Source organism: Oncorhynchus kisutch, linkage group LG18 (genome assembly GCF_002021735.2).
Source record: "Oncorhynchus kisutch isolate 150728-3 linkage group LG18, Okis_V2, whole genome shotgun sequence".
In the NCBI taxonomy this organism is placed as follows: domain Eukaryota; kingdom Metazoa; phylum Chordata; class Actinopteri; order Salmoniformes; family Salmonidae; genus Oncorhynchus; species Oncorhynchus kisutch.
The window spans coordinates 4659011-4678564 of record NC_034191.2 but is presented as its reverse complement, the minus strand read 5'-3'; the positions used below and the strand labels follow the sequence as shown (position 1 = coordinate 4678564).

The 19554-nt window shown below is 46.8% G+C and overlaps 1 protein-coding gene across 1 annotated transcript in view; it reads left to right on the top strand.

Annotated features, from left to right (window-relative positions):
* The window catches only part of ppp1r13l (protein phosphatase 1, regulatory subunit 13 like), a 71198-nt gene that overhangs the window by 30801 nt on the left and 20843 nt on the right, over positions 1-19554 (top strand). The window contains exons 2-4 of the mRNA XM_031795338.1: positions 6417-6489; positions 18429-18541; positions 18726-19389. Coding sequence (XP_031651198.1) covers positions 6456-6489; positions 18429-18541; positions 18726-19389 — 811 coding nt within the window. The 5' untranslated portion in view covers positions 6417-6455. The remainder of the gene's footprint in view (positions 1-6416; positions 6490-18428; positions 18542-18725; positions 19390-19554) is intronic.

Genomic DNA, 19554 nt, shown 5'->3' with positions numbered 1-19554 from the left:
TAATGATAGCTATAGGGTCAGGGGTAGTTAATGATAGCTATAGGGTTAGTGTATAGCAGTGTATAGGGTCAGGGGTAGTTAATGATAGCTATAGGGTCAGGGGTAGTTAATGATAGCTATAGGGTTAGTGTTAGTTAATGATAGCTATAGGGTTAGTGTATAGGGTCAGGGGTAGTTAATGATAGCTATAGGGTCAGGGGTAGTTAATGATAGCTATAGGGTCAGGGGTAGTTAATGATAGCTATAGGGTCAGGGTTAGTTAATGATAGCTATAGGGTTAGTGTATAGCAGTGTATAGGGTCAGGGGTAGTTAATGATAGCTATAGGGTCAGGGGTAGTTAATGATAGCTATAGGGTCAGGGTTAGTTAATGATAGCTATAGGGTTAGTGTATAGCAGTGTATAGGGTCAGGGGTAGTTAATGATAGCTATAGGGTCAGGGGTAGTTAATGATAGCTATAGGGTCAGGGGTAGTTAATGATAGCTATAGGGTTAGTGTAATAGCAGTGTATAGGGTCAGGGGTAGTTAATGATAGCTATAGGGTCAGGGGTAGTTAATGATAGCTATAGGGTCAGGGTTAGTTAATGATAGCTATAGGGTTAGTGTATAGCAGTGTATAGGGTCAGGGGTAGTTAATGATAGCTATAGGGTCAGGGGTAGTTAATGATAGCTATAGGGTTAGTGTAATAGCAGTGTATAGGGTCAGGGTTAGTTAATGATAGCTATAGGGTCAGGGTTAGTTAATGATAGCTATAGGGTTAGTGTAATAGCAGTGTATAGGGTCAGGGGTAGTTAATGATAGCTATAGGGTCAGGGGTAGTTAATGATAGCTATAGGGTCAGGGGTAGTTAATGATAGCTATAGGGTTAGTGTAATAGCAGTGTATAGGGTCAGGGTTAGTTAATGATAGCTATAGGGTCAGGGTTAGTTAATGATAGCTATAGGGTTAGTGTAATAGCAGTGTATAGGGTCAGGGGTAGTTAATGATAGCTATAGGGTCAGGGGTAGTTAATGATAGCTATAGGGTCAGGGGTAGTTAATGATAGCTATAGGGTCAGGGTTAGTTAATGATAGCTATAGGGTCAGGGGTAGTTAATGATAGCTATAGGGTTAGTGTAATAGCAGTGTATACAGCATATCAAAAGTTGTTTTGATTCAGGGATATTTTTTTGTTTGAAGCGAGTACATGACATCTTTTTGGGGTTTATTATCATTTCATATAATATGGATAGGGAAATATATATTTCTCTAACAAACTAATTGAGATGGTGGTTGCCTGACCCAGAATAAAGTTCTGACCTGCTGAGTTCCGTGTGCTGGTCTCGTGTTCTAGTTCTGACCTGCTCTCGTGTTCTAGTTCTGACCTGCTGAGTTCTGTGTGCTGGTCTCGTGTTCTAGTTCTGACCTGCTGAGTTCCGTTTGCTGGTCTCGTGTTCGAGTTCTGACCTGCTGAGTTCCGTGTGCTGGTCTCGTGTTCTAGTTCTAACCTGCTGAGTTCCGTGTGCTGGTCTCGTGTTCTAGTTCTGACCTGCTGAGTTCCTAGTGCTGGTCTCGTGTTCTAGTTCTGACCTGCTCTCGTGTTCTAGTTCTGACCTGCTGAGTTCCGTTTGCTGGTCTCGTGTTCTAGTTCTGACCTGCTGAGTTCTGTGTGCTGGTCTCGTGTTCTAGTTCTGACCTGCTGAGTTCCATTTGCTGGTCTCGTGTTCGAGTTCTGACCTGCTGAGTTCCGTGTGCTGGTCTCGTGTTCTAGTTCTGACCTGCTGAGTTCCGTGTTCTGGTCTCGTGTTCTAGTTCTGACCTGCTGAGTTCCGTTTGCTGGTCTCGTGTTCGAGTTCTGACCTGCTGAGTTCCGTGTGCTGGTCTCGTGTTCTAGTTCTAACCTGCTGAGTTCCGTGTGCTGGTCTCGTGTTCTAGTTCTAACCTGCTGAGTTCCGTGTGCTGGTCTCGTGTTCTAGTTCTGACCTGCTGAGTTCCGAGTGCTGGTCTCGTGTTCTAGTTCTGACCTGCTCTCGTGTTCTAGTTCTGACCTGCTGAGTTCCGTTTGCTGGTCTCGTGTTCTAGTTCTGACCTGCTGAGTTCTGTGTGCTGGTCTCGTGTTCTAGTTCTGACCTGCTGAGTTCCGTTTGCTGGTCTCGTGTTCGAGTTCTGACCTGCTGAGTTCCGTTTGCTGGTCTCGTGTTCTAGTTCTGACCTGCTGAGTTCCGTGTGCTGGTCTCGTGTTCTAGTTCTGACCTGCTGAGTTCCGTGTGCTGGTCTCGTGTTCTAGTTCTGACCTGCTGAGTTCCGTGTTCTGGTCTCGTGTTCTAGTTCTGACCTGCTGAGTTCCGTTTGCTGGTCTCGTGTTCGAGTTCTGACCTGCTGAGTTCCGTGTGCTGGTCTCGTGTTCTAGTTCTAACCTGCTGAGTTCCGTGTGCTGGTCTCGTGTTCTAGTTCTAACCTGCTGAGTTCCGTGTGCTGGTCTCGTGTTCTAGTTCTGACCTGCTGAGTTCCGAGTGCTGGTCTCGTGTTCTAGTTCTGACCTGCTCTCGTGTTCTAGTTCTGACCTGCTGAGTTCCGTTTGCTGGTCTCGTGTTCTAGTTCTGACCTGCTGAGTTCTGTGTGCTGGTCTCGTGTTCTAGTTCTGACCTGCTGAGTTCCGTTTGCTGGTCTCGTGTTCGAGTTCTGACCTGCTGAGTTCCGTGTGCTGGTCTCGTGTTCTAGTTCTAACCTGCTGAGTTCCGTGTGCTGGTCTCGTGTTCTAGTTCTGACCTGCTGAGTTCCGTTTGCTGGTCTCGTGTTCTAGTTCTAACCTGCTGAGTTCCGTGTGCTGGTCTCGTGTTCTAGTTCTGACCTGCTGAGTTCCGTGTGCTGGTCTCGTGTTCTAGTTCTGACCTGCTGAGTTCCGTGTTCTGGTCTCGTGTTCTAGTTCTGACCTGCTGAGTTCCGTGTGCTGGTCTCGTTTTCTAGTTCTAACCTGCTGAGTTCCGTGTGCTGGTCTCGTGTTCTAGTTCTGACCTGCTGAGTTCCGTGTGCTGGTCTCGTGTTCTAGTTCTGACCTGCTCTCGTGTTCTAGTTCTGACCTGCTGAGTTCTGTGTGCTGGTCTCGTGTTCTAGTTCTGACCTGCTGAGTTCCGTTTGCTGGTCTCGTGTTCGAGTTCTGACCTGCTGAGTTCCGTGTGCTGGTCTCGTGTTCTAGTTCTAACCTGCTGAGTTCCGTGTGCTGGTCTCGTGTTCTAGTTCTAACCTGCTGAGTTCCGTGTGCTGGTCTCGTGTTCTAGTTCTGACCTGCTGAGTTCCGTGTGCTGGTCTCGTGTTCTAGTTCTGACCTGCTCTCGTGTTCTAGTTCTGACCTGCTGAGTTCTGTGTGCTGGTCTCGTGTTCTAGTTCTGACCTGCTGAGTTCCGTTTGCTGGTCTCGTGTTCGAGTTCTGACCTGCTGAGTTCCGTGTGCTGGTCTCGTGTTCTAGTTCTAACCTGCTGAGTTCCGTGTGCTGGTCTCGTGTTCTAGTTCTGACCTGCTGAGTTCCGTGTGCTGGTCTCGTGTTCTAGTTCTGACCTGCTGAGTTCCGTGTGCTGGTCTCGTGTTCTAGTTCTGACCTGCTGAGTTCCGTTTGCTGGTCTCGTGTTCTAGTTCTGACCTGCTGAGTTCTGTGTGCTGGTCTCGTGTTCTAGTTCTGACCTGCTGAGTTCCGTTTGCTGGTCTCGTGTTCGAGTTCTGACCTGCTGAGTTCCGTGTGCTGGTCTCGTGTTCTAGTTCTAACCTGCTGAGTTCCGTGTGCTGGTCTCGTGTTCTAGTTCTGACCTGCTGAGTTCCGTTTGCTGGTCTCGTGTTCTAGTTCTAACCTGCTGAGTTCCGTGTGCTGGTCTCGTGTTCTAGTTCTGACCTGCTGAGTTCCGAGTGCTGGTCTCGTGTTCTAGTTCTGACCTGCTCTCGTGTTCTAGTTCTGACCTGCTGAGTTCCGTTTGCTGGTCTCGTGTTCTAGTTCTGACCTGCTGAGTTCTGTGTGCTGGTCTCGTGTTCTAGTTCTGACCTGCTGAGTTCCGTGTGCTGGTCTCGTGTTCTAGTTCTGACCTGCTGAGTTCCGTGTGCTGGTCTCGTGTTCTAGTTCTGACCTGCTGAGTTCCGTGTTCTGGTCTCGTGTTCTAGTTCTGACCTGCTGAGTTCCGTTTGCTGGTCTCGTGTTCGAGTTCTGACCTGCTGAGTTCCGTGTGCTGGTCTCGTGTTCTAGTTCTAACCTGCTGAGTTCCGTGTGCTGGTCTCGTGTTCTAGTTCTAACCTGCTGAGTTCCGTGTGCTGGTCTCGTGTTCTAGTTCTGACCTGCTGAGTTCCGAGTGCTGGTCTCGTGTTCTAGTTCTGACCTGCTCTCGTGTTCTAGTTCTGACCTGCTGAGTTCCGTTTGCTGGTCTCGTGTTCTAGTTCTGACCTGCTGAGTTCTGTGTGCTGGTCTCGTGTTCTAGTTCTGACCTGCTGAGTTCCGTTTGCTGGTCTCGTGTTCGAGTTCTGACCTGCTGAGTTCCGTGTGCTGGTCTCGTGTTCTAGTTCTAACCTGCTGAGTTCCGTGTGCTGGTCTCGTGTTCTAGTTCTGACCTGCTGAGTTCCGTTTGCTGGTCTCGTGTTCTAGTTCTAACCTGCTGAGTTCCGTGTGCTGGTCTCGTGTTCTAGTTCTGACCTGCTGAGTTCCGTGTGCTGGTCTCGTGTTCTAGTTCTGACCTGCTGAGTTCCGTGTTCTGGTCTCGTGTTCTAGTTCTGACCTGCTGAGTTCCGTGTGCTGGTCTCGTTTTCTAGTTCTAACCTGCTGAGTTCCGTGTGCTGGTCTCGTGTTCTAGTTCTGACCTGCTGAGTTCCGTGTGCTGGTCTCGTGTTCTAGTTCTGACCTGCTCTCGTGTTCTAGTTCTGACCTGCTGAGTTCTGTGTGCTGGTCTCGTGTTCTAGTTCTGACCTGCTGAGTTCCGTTTGCTGGTCTCGTGTTCGAGTTCTGACCTGCTGAGTTCCGTGTGCTGGTCTCGTGTTCTAGTTCTAACCTGCTGAGTTCCGTGTGCTGGTCTCGTGTTCTAGTTCTAACCTGCTGAGTTCCGTGTGCTGGTCTCGTGTTCTAGTTCTGACCTGCTGAGTTCCGTGTGCTGGTCTCGTGTTCTAGTTCTGACCTGCTCTCGTGTTCTAGTTCTGACCTGCTGAGTTCTGTGTGCTGGTCTCGTGTTCTAGTTCTGACCTGCTGAGTTCCGTTTGCTGGTCTCGTGTTCGAGTTCTGACCTGCTGAGTTCCGTGTGCTGGTCTCGTGTTCTAGTTCTAACCTGCTGAGTTCCGTGTGCTGGTCTCGTGTTCTAGTTCTGACCTGCTGAGTTCCGTGTGCTGGTCTCGTGTTCTAGTTCTGACCTGCTGAGTTCCGTGTGCTGGTCTCGTGTTCTAGTTCTGACCTGCTGAGTTCCGTTTGCTGGTCTCGTGTTCTAGTTCTGACCTGCTGAGTTCTGTGTGCTGGTCTCGTGTTCTAGTTCTGACCTGCTGAGTTCCGTTTGCTGGTCTCGTGTTCGAGTTCTGACCTGCTGAGTTCCGTGTGCTGGTCTCGTGTTCTAGTTCTAACCTGCTGAGTTCCGTGTGCTGGTCTCGTGTTCTAGTTCTGACCTGCTGAGTTCCGTTTGCTGGTCTCGTGTTCTAGTTCTAACCTGCTGAGTTCCGTGTGCTGGTCTCGTGTTCTAGTTCTGACCTGCTGAGTTCCGTGTGCTGGTCTCGTGTTCTAGTTCTGACCTGCTGAGTTCCGTGTGCTGGTCTCGTGTTCTAGTTCTGACCTGCTCTCGTGTTCTAGTTCTGTCCTGCTGAGTTCTGTGTGCTGGTCTCGTGTTCTAGTTCTGACCTGCTGAGTTCCGTTTGCTGGTCTCGTGTTCGAGTTCTGACCTGCTGAGTTCCGTGTGCTGGTCTCGTGTTCTAGTTCTAACCTGCTGAGTTCCGTGTGCTGGTCTCGTATTCTAGTTCTAACCTGCTGAGTTCCGTGTGCTGGTCTCGTGTTCTAGTTCTGACCTGCTGAGTTCCGTGTGCTGGTCTCGTGTTCTAGTTCTGACCTGCTGAGCCAAATATCCACATGAAGATGGAAGTTGCATCTTCCTCCTCGAATTCACAGCGTGTTTCTAACGTGTCTGTATGGTAAAGCCTCGCGGTGGAAAGCGTACTTGTAGATTGCTTCATATAATCAGGATCCATTTATTTTTTTAACCCTTCAAATGTTTAAGCTAACGAGGGGTGTACTTTTTGCTCTTTTTGTTTTTTCAATCAAGGGGTACAGCTTACCCCCCCCCCCCACACCCCCTGAAATGAAAAGCATTGCCTTTTTAGCAGACTAGTATGAATGGTATCGATGTGTGAGTGTAGTTATCTCTCTCATCCTGCTTGATGTCACGTGTTTGTTTGTATTGTTTATTGTTGTTTTCATGTGTTTGTTAATCCAGGAAGTGGGTTACCACCACCACCACCACCACTCCGCAGCCATGAGTTCCCAGAACAGATATGCTAGCAGCATGTGTGAGTATTACAACTCCTGTCTTTAAAACCTCTTAAGTGTAAAGTCCCCAAATATTATTATGATTTCTTCCATTCAGTCTGGTATGAGAACAGTAGCCCCTGTCTGCAAGAGCAGGTTGTCTGTGGAAAGCTGAGTATCTTGGCTATTGATCTGTGCCTTCAAAATCTTTGGTGTGACGTACTACCATATATGGGCATACATATATATAAGCCGATGACCTAATTCCAAGATGGCTGGGGGGGGGGGGGGGGGGGGGTGTAGGAACACATCTAGCCTATTGCCATGTTATCTGATGATGTATGACTTAATGGCAACATCAAATGTCCACTGAGTGACTATATCTTTGCGCATAAAGAATATGACGTTGCCTGCTTACGCGCTGTAGGCACCCATTATGCAGGGGATTGGCTACTATGGCACCTTGATAGTCAAGTAGCCAATGAGATAAGCTTTCCAGGGATATGCAGTTGACCTGGGTGGGACAAAGCAAGGCCTAGAACATTTTATGCGTTTCTACCTGACTCCGAGACGAGACGCACACAGCACGCTACATTACATTGTCAACAGATTTCATCGCTTTATTATAAAAGCGAGGGGGGGTAGAAAAATAATAATATCTACTAAGAATATCGAACAGGAACCTAAAAAGAGGATTCCGACTCGGGCCGACGAAGTTTGCGTTCTAGAAGGATTGGATCCAGATCTGTAAGTCAATTATTTTCATGTCTTTATATAGTTAATTTACAAGATGTATTTATTGTATTATAATATGTATTTATTGTATTATAAGTTGTCTGCTTGTTGTGCTTTGGATTTAGTTTACATTGTCTATGTAACAAGTCATTAGCAAGCCCCCCCCCCCCCCCGGGGGCCTCTGTAACAAGTCATTAGCAAGCCCCCCCCCCCCCCCGGGGGCCTCTGTAACAAGTCATTAGCAAGCCCCCCCCCCCCCCCGGGGGCCTCTGTAACAAGTCATTAGCAAGCCCCCCCCCCCCCCCGGGGGCCTCTGTAACAAGTCATTAGCAAGCCCCCCCCCCCCCCGGGGGCCTCTGTAACAAGTCATTAGCAAGCCCCCCCCCCCCCCGGGGGCCTCTGTAACAAGTCATTAGCAAGCCCCCCCCCCCCCCCGGGGGCCTCTGTAACAAGTCATTAGCAAGCCCCCCCCCCCGGGGGCCTCTGTAACAAGTCATTAGCAAGCCCCCCCCCCCCCCCCCGGGGGCCTATGTAACAAGTCATTAGCAAGCCCCCCCCCCCCCGGGGGCCTCTGTAACAAGTCATTAGCAAGCCCCCCCCCCCCCCGGGGGCCTCTGTAACAAGTCATTAGCAAGCCCCCCCCCCCCCCCCCGGGGGCCTCTGTAACAAGTCATTAGCAAGCCCCCCCCCCCCCCGGGGGCCTCTGTAACAAGTCATTAGCATGTCATTTCATTAGTCATAAGTCATTTCAATGTTATATAATTCCCAAGTAGGTATTGTCTATGTTTCATATTAGTTCACGGTTTGCTGTTCTAAGTTTTATCCTTGTAACTTTGGAGAGGCCACTAAACTCTCATGGCCATTGTTTTATTTGTGGTTCTTACCTCTGCCTTTGTCTCCAAAGTGTTACTGTGTGTGTGTGTGTGTGTGTGTGTGTGTGTGGTGCACACACACAATGTGAGTCACTTTATAGATAAAGTTGAGGCTTGGTGTTTTTACTTTACAGTGATGTCGTTTAGTAAATTGAATCAACTGTAATTCCGTGTGTCTTTATAACAGTATATCTCTTTATTTTATTCACCACAGGAGGATGCAGAGGATTTGGATGATGCCTTTTGGGAGCCACCCCTCCTTAGCAAGTGCCCCCCCCCGCCGGTCAAGGTCTTCTCCCCTCCTTAGCAAGCCCCCCCAGCTGGTCAAGGTCTTCACCCCTCCTTAGCAAGCCCCCCCAGCTGGTCAAGGTCTTCTCCCCTCTTTAGCAAGCGCCCCCGCCAGTCAAGGCCTTCACCCCTCCTTAGCAAGCGTTCCTGCCGGTCAAGGCCTTCACCCCTCCTTAGCAAGCGTTCCTGCCGGTCAAGGCCTTCACCCCTCCTTAGCAAGCGTTCCTGCCGGTCAAGGCCTTCACCCCTCCTTAGCAAGCGCCCCCGCCGGTCAAGGTCTTCTCCCCTCCTTAGCAAGCGCCCCCGCCGGTCAAGGTCTTCTCCCCTCCTTAGCAAGCCCCCCCAGCTGGTCAAGGTCTTCACCCCTCCTTAGCAAGCGCCCCCCGCCGGTCAAGGCCTTCACCCCTCCTTAGCAAGCGCTCCCGCCGGTCAAGGTCTTCTCCCCTCCTTAGCAAGCGCCCCCCGCCGGTCAAGGTCTTCTCCCCTCCTTAGCAAGCCCCCCCAGCTGGTCAAGGTCTTCACCCCTCCTTAGCAAGCGCCCCCCGCCGGTCAAGGTCTTCACCCCTCCTTAGCAAGCGCCCCCCAGCTGGTCAAGGTCTTCTCCCCTCCTTAGCAAGCCCCCCCAGCTGGTCAAGGTCTTCACCCCTCCTTAGCAAGCGCCCCCCGCCGGTCAAGGTCTTCACACCCCCTCCCACTGCTATGTCAATCACCCCGTCTGATGGCTCTACATCCACTTTTCATAGACCTCTTGAAAAATAAAATAAGGGCTTGTGGCACCATTCGTCCTGACAGAATCGGTTTCCCCAAGACATGACGAAGACAGAGGAGATGGGCACCATTCGTCCTGACAGAATCGGTTTCCCCAAGACATGACGAAGACAGAGGAGATGGGGACCATTCCTCCTAACAGAATCGGTTTCCCCAAGACATGACGAAGACAGAGGAGATGGGGACCATTCCTCCTAACAGAATCGGTTTCCCCAAGACATGACGAAGACAGAGGAGATGGGGACCATTCCTCCTAACAGAATCGGTTTCCCCAAGACATGACGAAGACAGAGGAGATGGGGACCATTCCTCCTAACAGAATCGGTTTCCCCAAGACATGACGAAGACAGAGGAGATGGGGACCATTCCTCCTAACAGAATCGGTTTCCCCAAGACATGACGAAGACAGAGGAGATGGGCACCATTCGTCCTGACAGAATCGGTTTCCCCAAGACATGACGAAGACAGAGGAGATGGGGACCATTCCTCCTAACAGAATCGGTTTCCCCAAGACATGACGAAGACAGAGGAGATGGGGACCATTCCTCCTAACAGAATCGGTTTCCCCAAGACATGACGAAGACAGAGGAGATGGGGACCATTCCTCCTAACAGAATCGGTTTCCCCAAGACATGACGAAGACAGAGGAGATGGGGACCATTCCTCCTAACAGAATCGGTTTCCCCAAGACATGACGAAGACAGAGGAGATGGGGACCATTCCCCCTAACAGAATCGGTTTCCCCAAGACATGACGAAGACAGAGGAGATGGGGACCATTCCTCCTAACAGAATCGGTTTCCCCAAGACATGACAAAGACAGCGTAGAGGGGGACCATACGTTGGATCAGGACTAACAAGCTGCTGTTTGTGAAATGGAAGGACACTAGCCCTGACCTCAACCCTATCGAACACCTTTGGGATGAATTGGAACGCCGACTGCGAGCCAGGCCTATTCGCCCAACATCAGTGCCCAACCTTAATAATGCTCTTGTGGCTGAATGGAAGCAAGTCCCCACAGCAATGTTCCAACATCTAGTGGAAAGCCTTCCCAGAAGAGTGGAGGCTGTTATAGCAGCAATGTTCCAACATCTAGTGGAAAGCCGTCCCAGAAGAGTGGAGGCTGTTATAGCAGCAATGTTCCTACATCTAGTGGAAAGCCTTCCCAGAAGAGTGGAGGCTGTTATAGCAGCAATGTTCCAACATCTAGTGGAAAGCCTTCCCAGAAGAGTGGAGGCTGTTATAGCAGCAATGTTCCAACATCTAGTGGAAAGCCTTCCCAGAAGAGTGGAGGCTGTTATAGCAGCAATGTTCCAACATCTAGTGGAAAGCCTTCCCAGAAGAGTGGAGGCTGTTATAGCAGCAAAGTGGGGACCAACTCCATATTAATGCCCATGATTTTGGAATGAGATGTTCGACAAGCAGGTGGCCACATACATTTGGTCATGTAGTATATAGGGTCAGGGTTAGTTAATGATAGCTATAGGGTCAGGGTTAGTTAATGATAGCTATAGGGTCAGGGTTAGTTAATGATAGCTATAGGGCCAGGGTTAGTTAATGATAGCTATAGGGCCAGGGTTAGTTAATGATAGCTATAGGGCCAGGGTTAGTTAATGATAGCTATAGGGCCAGGGTTAGTTAATGATAGCTATAGGGTCAGGGTTAGTTAATGATAGCTATAGGGTCAGGGTTAGTTAATGATAGCTATAGGGTCAGGGTTAGTTAATGATAGCTATAGGGCCAGGGTTAGTTAATGATAGCTATAGGGTCAGGGTTAGTTAATGATAGCTATAGGGCCAGGGTTAGTTAATGATAGCTATAGGGTCAGGGTTAGTTAATGATAGCTATAGGGTCAGGGTTAGTTAATGATAACTATAGGGTCAGGGTCATTAACTAACCCTGACCCTATACACTGCTATACACTAACTAAAGGGAAAACCGCAAGTACCACCACCACCACCACCACCACCACCACCACCACCCACCACCCACCACCACCACCACCACCACCACCACCACCACCACCGGTGGAAAAAGGGGGAAATGATCTTCTGTCCGAAATGTCAGTTCTCTTTTTGTTTCCTGGACAGAGAGAGACTTGCTTCAAAGACTATCACGACATGTACAAGCTATGGTGAACGTGATATCTAATCGTCTATACCTGGGATGGAAAACAAACACGAACGCCATTTTGTAAATAGTTCAGCTTATTTCTTTTGTTGTACCTTTTTTAGTGAAGGACACAGGGTGTAACCGAGTTTGATAAGACGCTTTATATATTTATGCACAGTACCACTTATGAAATAACACATATGGAATCATGTATTAACCAAAACACGTGTTAAACAAATCAAAATATATGTTTATTTTTGAGAAGACAGCCCTATTTGGTAAAAGACCAAGTCCATATTACGGCAAGAACAGCTCAAATTATCAAAGAGAAACAACAGTCCATCATTACTTTAACACATGAAGGTCAGTCAATACGGAACATTACAAGAACTTTGAACATTTCTTCAAGTGCAGTCGCAAAAATCATCAGCGCTGTGATGAAACTGGCTCTCATGAGGACCGCCAGAGGAAAGGAAGACCCAGAGTTACCTCTGCTGCAGAGATCTCCGAATGTGTGGTTCCCACTGTGAAGCATGGAGGAGGAGGTGTAATGGTGTGGGGGTGCTTTGCTGGTGACACTGTCTGTGATTTATTTAGAATTCAAGGCACACTTAACCAGCATGGCTACCACAGCATTCTGCAGTGATACACCATCCCATCTGGTTTGCTCTTAGTGGGACTATCATTTGTTTTTCAACAGGACAATGACCCAGAACACACCTCCAGGCTGTGTACGGCTTTTTGACCAATAAGGAGAGTGATGGAGTGCTGCATCAGATGACCAGAGGGCCTCCACAATCACCTGACCTCAACCTAATGGAGACGGTTTGGGATGAGTTGGACCGCAGAGTGGAGGAAAACCAGGCAACAAGTGCTCAGCATATGTGGGAACTCCTTCAAGACTGTTGGAAAAGCATTCCTCGTGAAGCTGGTTGAGAGAATGCCAATAGTGTGTAAAGATGTCATCAAGGCAAAGGATGGCTACTTTGAATAATTTGTTTAACACTTTTTTTGGTTACTACATGATTCCATATGTGGTATTTCATAGTTTGGATGTCAATACATTGGATGTGCCTGAACGTTTAGCCTAGGCATAATTGGATATCCCCTGTATGTCCCCCGACACCACTACAATGTTTGAGAGCTGTTGGTGTTCTACGAGTTTTAGTTTTTATAGTGAACAATACTTTTTAGGCACATCCAGTTGGCAAAAACAGGGACACTTTGAAATGTCCCGTGACCACACCTGACACTACTTACAACTAGAAATGGGAAGATATTTTAGTAAGGTCTATCAATTCCATTTTTATTCCTGATATTGTTCACATGTTGTGGAAGCCATCTGATGTGTTTCCAGTTCTGGTCATCAATAATTGACTTATAGCTTGTCAATGAAAGATGACTTAAAAAATAATAATTTTTAAAGTGTTATTTTGTGTGTGTTTGATCTTGTGTATTCTGAACTATGTAACTCCTATCTATCTTCTGATCATTTCCTCATAATCACCCAGCTGTCTTCTTTCCAAATATACCACGTTTTTGCATGTCAGAATCATGTTATTACATGTCTGTTTAGGCATTTACCATTTTCGTTTTAAGAGGTTAACCCCAGTCATAGAGATGCATGCCCGTGTTTCTAGCGACTACAGTATATGGTAGTAACATGTGTGCGTACCAGATCACCCTTAACACCACCCATGGAGACATACACTGGTTCTTCTTTTAAAGGTGTTGAGTTTATGCCGTGACCGTTAGTGACCGTTAGTGGTAGATGCTGGCATTCTGTCATTGCACCGCACTATCACAAGGGTGAGTTAGAACTCTGATCTATCGGTAGTCTAATCTGTGGCACGAATGGAATATCTGTGTGTAAAATGGACAGCTGTGCCATACAGATGGGAAGAGATTTTCGATGTATCACGTGGTTTATGAATTGACACGCAGTTTTCCATTCCTCCTGAAAGCCCTAATATAAAAAAACAGTCAAATGCATTCTTTCCGTCGCCCACACGCACTTGAAACATTTGGATAATAAATTATTTTAAGCATATTGAAGATAGAAGCCGCCTCTTAATGAGTTCCGAGAGCCGATCTGTTATCCAACGATTATTATTATTATTATTATTATTAACTCTGCATTATAATTAAATAACAGCCACTTAGATATTTTCACAGACCAGAAATAAATCATTTTCATAATAAATAATCAGATGCCTGTGGCAAGCTTGATTTAAAAACATTTTTTAAACTATATTATGTATTTGATCACTAAAAAAATCTAACTTTTACATTACCGTGTAGTTTACCAATAAAATGATCTGACGGGGATGTGGACATACTCAGTATACAAATCCCAAAGGAAAGAAATGATCTCACTCCAATACATTTTAATAGAAAGTTAGTAAAAATAGTTCAGATATTGCTACCATGGAAAGGAAACTACCTGTCTATTTGCGGTAAAAAAAAAAAATCGCCCTGATTAACTCTAGTCCTTTCCCAGTTTACCTATTTTCTTATTGCCTTCCCTGCATCTAGCGACCTGTTTTTAAATTATATGAGCAAAAAATATTCAATTTTATGTCACGATCGTTGCATAAATAAGTGAACCACGGCGCAGCATAAGTAGAGTTCCACATTTTATTAATAGCGAAGCTTCCAAAAACAACAAAGATATAACGAACGTGCAAATACGTAGCGCAACATGGACACTAACACGAAACAAAACAATATCCCACATCGCAGATGGGAGAAATGACACAGGAAGTATGATCCCCAATTAGAGGCAACGCTGATCAGCTGCCTCCAATTGGGAACCATACACACGCACCAACATAGAACTATATTAACTAGAAGAAGAAAGAAACTAGTCACGCCCTGACCTATTACACCATAGAGAACCCCGAGGGCTCTCTATGGGCAGGGCGTGACATTTCATTTGTAATGGCAAGCCAGACAAACTTAAAAGGGCCTATTTTATTTAATGAATATGAATTCAGAGGGCAGAAAGGATTAAATGATAAAGGTGTCTGACAAGTTCTACTTAAATCTGAACTGGTTCTCTAACAGATTAGTCTCACCCCATGTTCAAGAATTGGCTTTTTCCCTTTCTTCACATTACCGGGAACATAACCGTTCCCTTTCGGTTATTTTAAAAATAAATAATCTCCAAAATATCGTTATTTTTAAAACAAACCATAGTATGTTGGTGTTTAATCCACTAGAAAAAAAAACCAGAACAAATAATACAACAAATATTGTGGTTAAACTCAAATATACTCATCGATTAAAAAATTTAAAAAAGTTTTGGAAAAAAAAGTTTTAAAAAATATATATAATCTTTGTAAATCATATCATAAATAGGACTGGTGGAGTTATGTCACACATGCAGCTAACACAGACATATGGAAATGTCTGCTCTACCCAAAATTACAACCAACTAATTGCAGATTTACCGTAAAAATGGAAAGGGCACGTGGAAGGGGGAAAAAGTATGGACCTTGTCTGTTGGCCCTGCCCAACATTTGTTAAAGAAAATTGTGATAAATAAAAATATATACCAGTTTCATTTAAGGACCAAAAAATTGACAGCTGTGACATATAGATTGCAAAATAGTTGGGAAGAGATTTTCGATGAACCGATTCCATGGCACATGGTTTATGAATTGACACGCAATTTTCCGTTCCTCCTAATATTAAAAACAGTCAAGTGAATTCTCGCTGTCGCCCACGCGCACTTTAAACATTTGGATAATAAAACATTAAAAGGCTGACAGTTGATTTTTAAATACTTCTAACAGCCAAAATTCTAACTCCATCCATAACTTTTGGACTTTTAAACATTCCCCGAAGGCATAGCTTGTTATAACCTACTGCAGGCCTAAAAGACTCTCCAACCTTTATAAAATATTAATCGCTCGGCTACTGTAGGTGTGGAAAAGAAATCCCGCCCAATTTGCCATGTATTAAATACTCAAAATGTTTACATTTCTAACGACAAAAACCTCATGCAACCGCAAAATGTCGGATAACGCATATACTGTACAGTATTTCTTCATCTTTATGCTTTCCGTTAATAAAATAATGATAAAAAAACTCAAAATCCAGATGTTTTATTTCAACTATCAGCAGGACAATAGACTCTTGCCGAGGTTTAGGGACTTTAAATATATATTAATGGATTCATAACGAATTACTGTGGGAATAAATATCCCTGAATGACATAGCATGGAGACTGGTTTTGATAAATCAATCCGATTTTGGGGGGGAAATGTTAGGATTATTTTGTTCTTCACTCGTCGTCACTTGTAGTCTACTCCTGACCGGTCACATTGTACAGAGAAATATTCTTCTCTCTATTTTATTATTTTCTTCTTGGAAGAGAAACATCATAACATTAATCAAATTAAGCTACATTTCTTAAAATCCATCCCATATACTATGTTCTTACAAAAACAAACAAAAATCTCTACAGTCAATATTTAATAACAGTCAAATGCTTCTCAAAGATGCCCTCTGGTGGTCTAACTAGCATTAATGGCAACAATGGCTGACACTTAAATAACGTGCCGTAGAATTCTGCGACAGCTGTGCTGCGGTACGACACAACTTTTAAAGGGAGATCCACTGTACATAACCAGGGATTACTTCGGGATTTTGATAGTTTTGCGAGCCAACGCTAACTTGCGTTAGTACAATGACATGCTAGCAGTTACCTTAGAGTTCCAGTCATTGCGCTAACGCTAGTTAGCAACTTCTTTTCAACCTACATGCATAGATATATAAATGGTACCCATGAGTTCATCTGAGAAGGTAAAGGGCTTCATCTGACTCTGGGTCAGTAGATAAAGGGCTTCATCTGACTCTGGGTCAGTAGATAAAGGGCTTCATCTGACTCTGGGTCAGTAGATAAAGGAGACCATCTGGGTCAGTAGATAAAGGGCTTCATCTGACTCTGGTTCAGTAGATACAGGCCCTCATCTGACTCTGGGTCAGTAGATAAAGGAGACCATCTGGGTCAGTAGATAAAGGGCTTCATCTGACTCTGGTTCAGTAGATACAGGCCCTCATCTGACTCTGGGTCAGTAGATAAAGGAGACCATCTGGGTCAGTAGATAAAGGGCTTCATCTGACTCTGGTTCAGTAGATACAGGCCCTCATCTGACTCTGGGTCAGTAGATAAAGGAGACCATCTGGGTCAGTAGATAAAGGGCTTCATCTGACTCTGGTTCAGTAGATACAGGCCCTCATCTGACTCTGGTTCAGTAGATACAGGCCCTCATCTGACTCTGGGTCAGTAGATACAGGCCCTCATCTGACTCTGGTTCAGTAGATACAGGCCCTCATCTGACTCTGGGTCAGTAGATAAAGGGCTTCATCTGACTCTGGTTCAGTAGATACAGGCCCTCATCTGACTCTGGGTCAGTAGATAAAGGAGACCATCTGGGTCAGTAGATAAAGGGCTTCATCTGACTCTGGTTCAGTAGATACAGGCCCTCATCTGACTCTGGTTCAGTAGATACAGGCCCTCATCTGACTCTGGGTCAGTAGATAAAGGGCTTCATCTGACTCTGGTTCAGTAGATACAGGCCCTCATCTGACTCTGGGTCAGTAGATAAAGGAGACCATCTGGGTCAGTAGATAAAGGGCTTCATCTGACTCTGGTTCAGTAGATACAGGCCCTCATCTGACTCTGGTTCAGTAGATACAGGCCCTCATCTGACTCTGGGTCAGTAGATACAGGCCCTCATCTGACTCTGGGTCAGTAGATACAGGCCCTCATCTGACTCTGGGTCAGTAGATACAGGCCCTCATCTGACTCTGGGTCAGTAGATAAAGGATACCATCTGGGTCAGTAGATAAAGGGCTTCATCTGACTCTGGTTCAGTAGATACAGGCCCTCATCTGACTCTGGGTCAGTAGATAAAGGGCTTCATCTGACTCTGGTTCAGTAGATACAGGCCCTCATCTGACTGGGTCAGTAGATAAAGGGCTTCATCTGACTCTGGGTCAGTAGATAAAGGGCTTCATCTGACTCTGGGTCAGTAGATAAAGGGCTTCATCTGACTCTGGGTCAGTAGATAAAGGGCTTCATCTGACTCTGGGTCAGTAGATACAGGCCCTCATCTGACTCTGGGTCAGTAGATACAGGCCCTCATCTGACTCTGGTTCAGTAGATACAGGCCCTCATCTGACTCTGGTTCAGTAGATACAGGCCCTCATCTGACTCTGGGTCAGTAGATAAAGGGCTTCATCTGACTCTGGGTCAGTAGATAAAGGGCTTCATCTGACTCTGGGTCAGTAGATAAAGGGCTTCATCTGACTCTGGGTCAGTAGATACAGGCCCTCATCTGACTCTGGGTCAGTAGATACAGGCCCTCATCTGACTCTGGGTCAGTAGATACAGGCCCTCATCTGACTCTGGGTCAGTAGATACAGGCCCTCATCTGACTCTGGGTCAGTAGATACAGGCCCTCATCTGACTCTGGGTCAGTAGATACAGGCCCTCATCTGACTCTGGGTCAGTAGATACAGGCCCTCATCTGACTCTGGGTCAGTAGATACAGGCCCTCATCTGACTCTGGGTCAGTAGATACAGGCCCTCATCTGACTCTGGGTCAGTAGATAAAGGATACCATCTGGGTCAGTAGATAAAGGATACCATCTGGGTCAGTAGATAAAGGGCTTCATCTGACTCTGGGTCAGTAGATAAAGGGCTTCATCTGACTCTGGGTCAGTAGATACAGGCCCTCATCTGACTCTGGGTCAGTAGATACAGGCCCTCATCTGACTCTGGGTCAGTAGATACAGGCCCTCATCTGACTCTGGGTCAGTAGATACAGGCCCTCATCTGACTCTGGGTCAGTAGATACAGGCCCTCATCTGACTCTGGGTCAGTAGATACAGGCCCTCATCTGACTCTGGGTCAGTAGATACAGGCCCTCATCTGACTCTGGGTCAGTAGATACAGGCCCTCATCTGACTCTGGGTCAGTTGATACATAACATAACAGCTGTGTAAGCTCTAGTAGGATCAGGAGTTTATCCTGACCTGAACTTCCTCTATAGCAGGTCAGGTTACGTCCTCAGCTCCAAGTATTCTATTCTGAAGACACTTAAAATATATCTAGTTTGTCCTACTCTATATTTAAGCAGTGATTGCTGCTCCTAATGTGTGTGTGTGTGTGTGTGTGTGTGTGTGACCATGCAGTCCAGACGATGGACGAGGACCTGAATGCGTCTCTGGCCCAGGCTGATGAGTTATCCAGAGAGTTTACCTCTCTGTTGCAGGAGGTCTCCCCCAGCACACAGTCTGTTTCTCAGGTACACACACACACACACACACACACACACACACACACACACACACACACACACACACACACACACACAGCTCAGTTATTCCGACCCAGAGCTCAGTAACAATGCCGTGTATGTTCTCCTCCTCCTCCTCGTCTCCTTACTCCTCCTCCTCGTCTCCCTACTCCTCCTCCTCGTCTCCCTACAGACTACATCGGATGCTGTGATCCCCAGAGAAATGCCCCAGCCCTCAACCTCAGAGAGACAGACAGGAGGAGGCTCCAGCTCTCTCCCCTACTCCCCCATCTCTACCCTCCCCTACTCCCCCAGCTCCAGCTCTCTCCCCTACTCCATCTCCAGCTCTACCCTCCCCTACTCCCCCAGCTCCAGCTCTCTCCCCTACTCCCCCAGCTCCAGCTCTACCCTCCCCTACTCCCCCAGCTCCATCTCTCTCCCCTACTCCCCCATCTCCAGCTCTACCCTCCCCTACTCCCCCAGCTCCAACCTGGATTCCATGTTCTCCAGCAGTAAGGTGATGCCTTCCTCCTACGGTCAGCTGACCCCTCCCAACCAATCACCTCGTACCCAGCGTCGTGCGTCTCCTTCTCGCCGAATGACCTATGACCGCAGCCCGCGAGGATCAATCAGCTATATTGATTCAAACCACTCCCCTCCTTCCCCTGTTCCTGGCTACGATCAATCACATCGGGGGAGGGTACAACCCTCACACTCCAATCTGTTATCCCCGTATGACTCTGCTACGATGGGTCGGACATCCCCACGACTGGGCCGAAGCCACTCCCCTTGCAAGTTCAGCCAACCAGCAGCACCCAGCACCCTGCCACGGAACTTTGTGCCTTTCAGCCAATCTGGTGAGTGTCCTACTGTAGCTACGGTGCATTCGGAAAGTATTCAGACCCCTTGACTTTTTCCACATTTTGTTACGTTACAGCCTTGTTCTAAAATTGCTAAAACATTTTTTCCCCTCATCAATCTACACACAATACCCCATAATGACATCACAATACCCCATAATG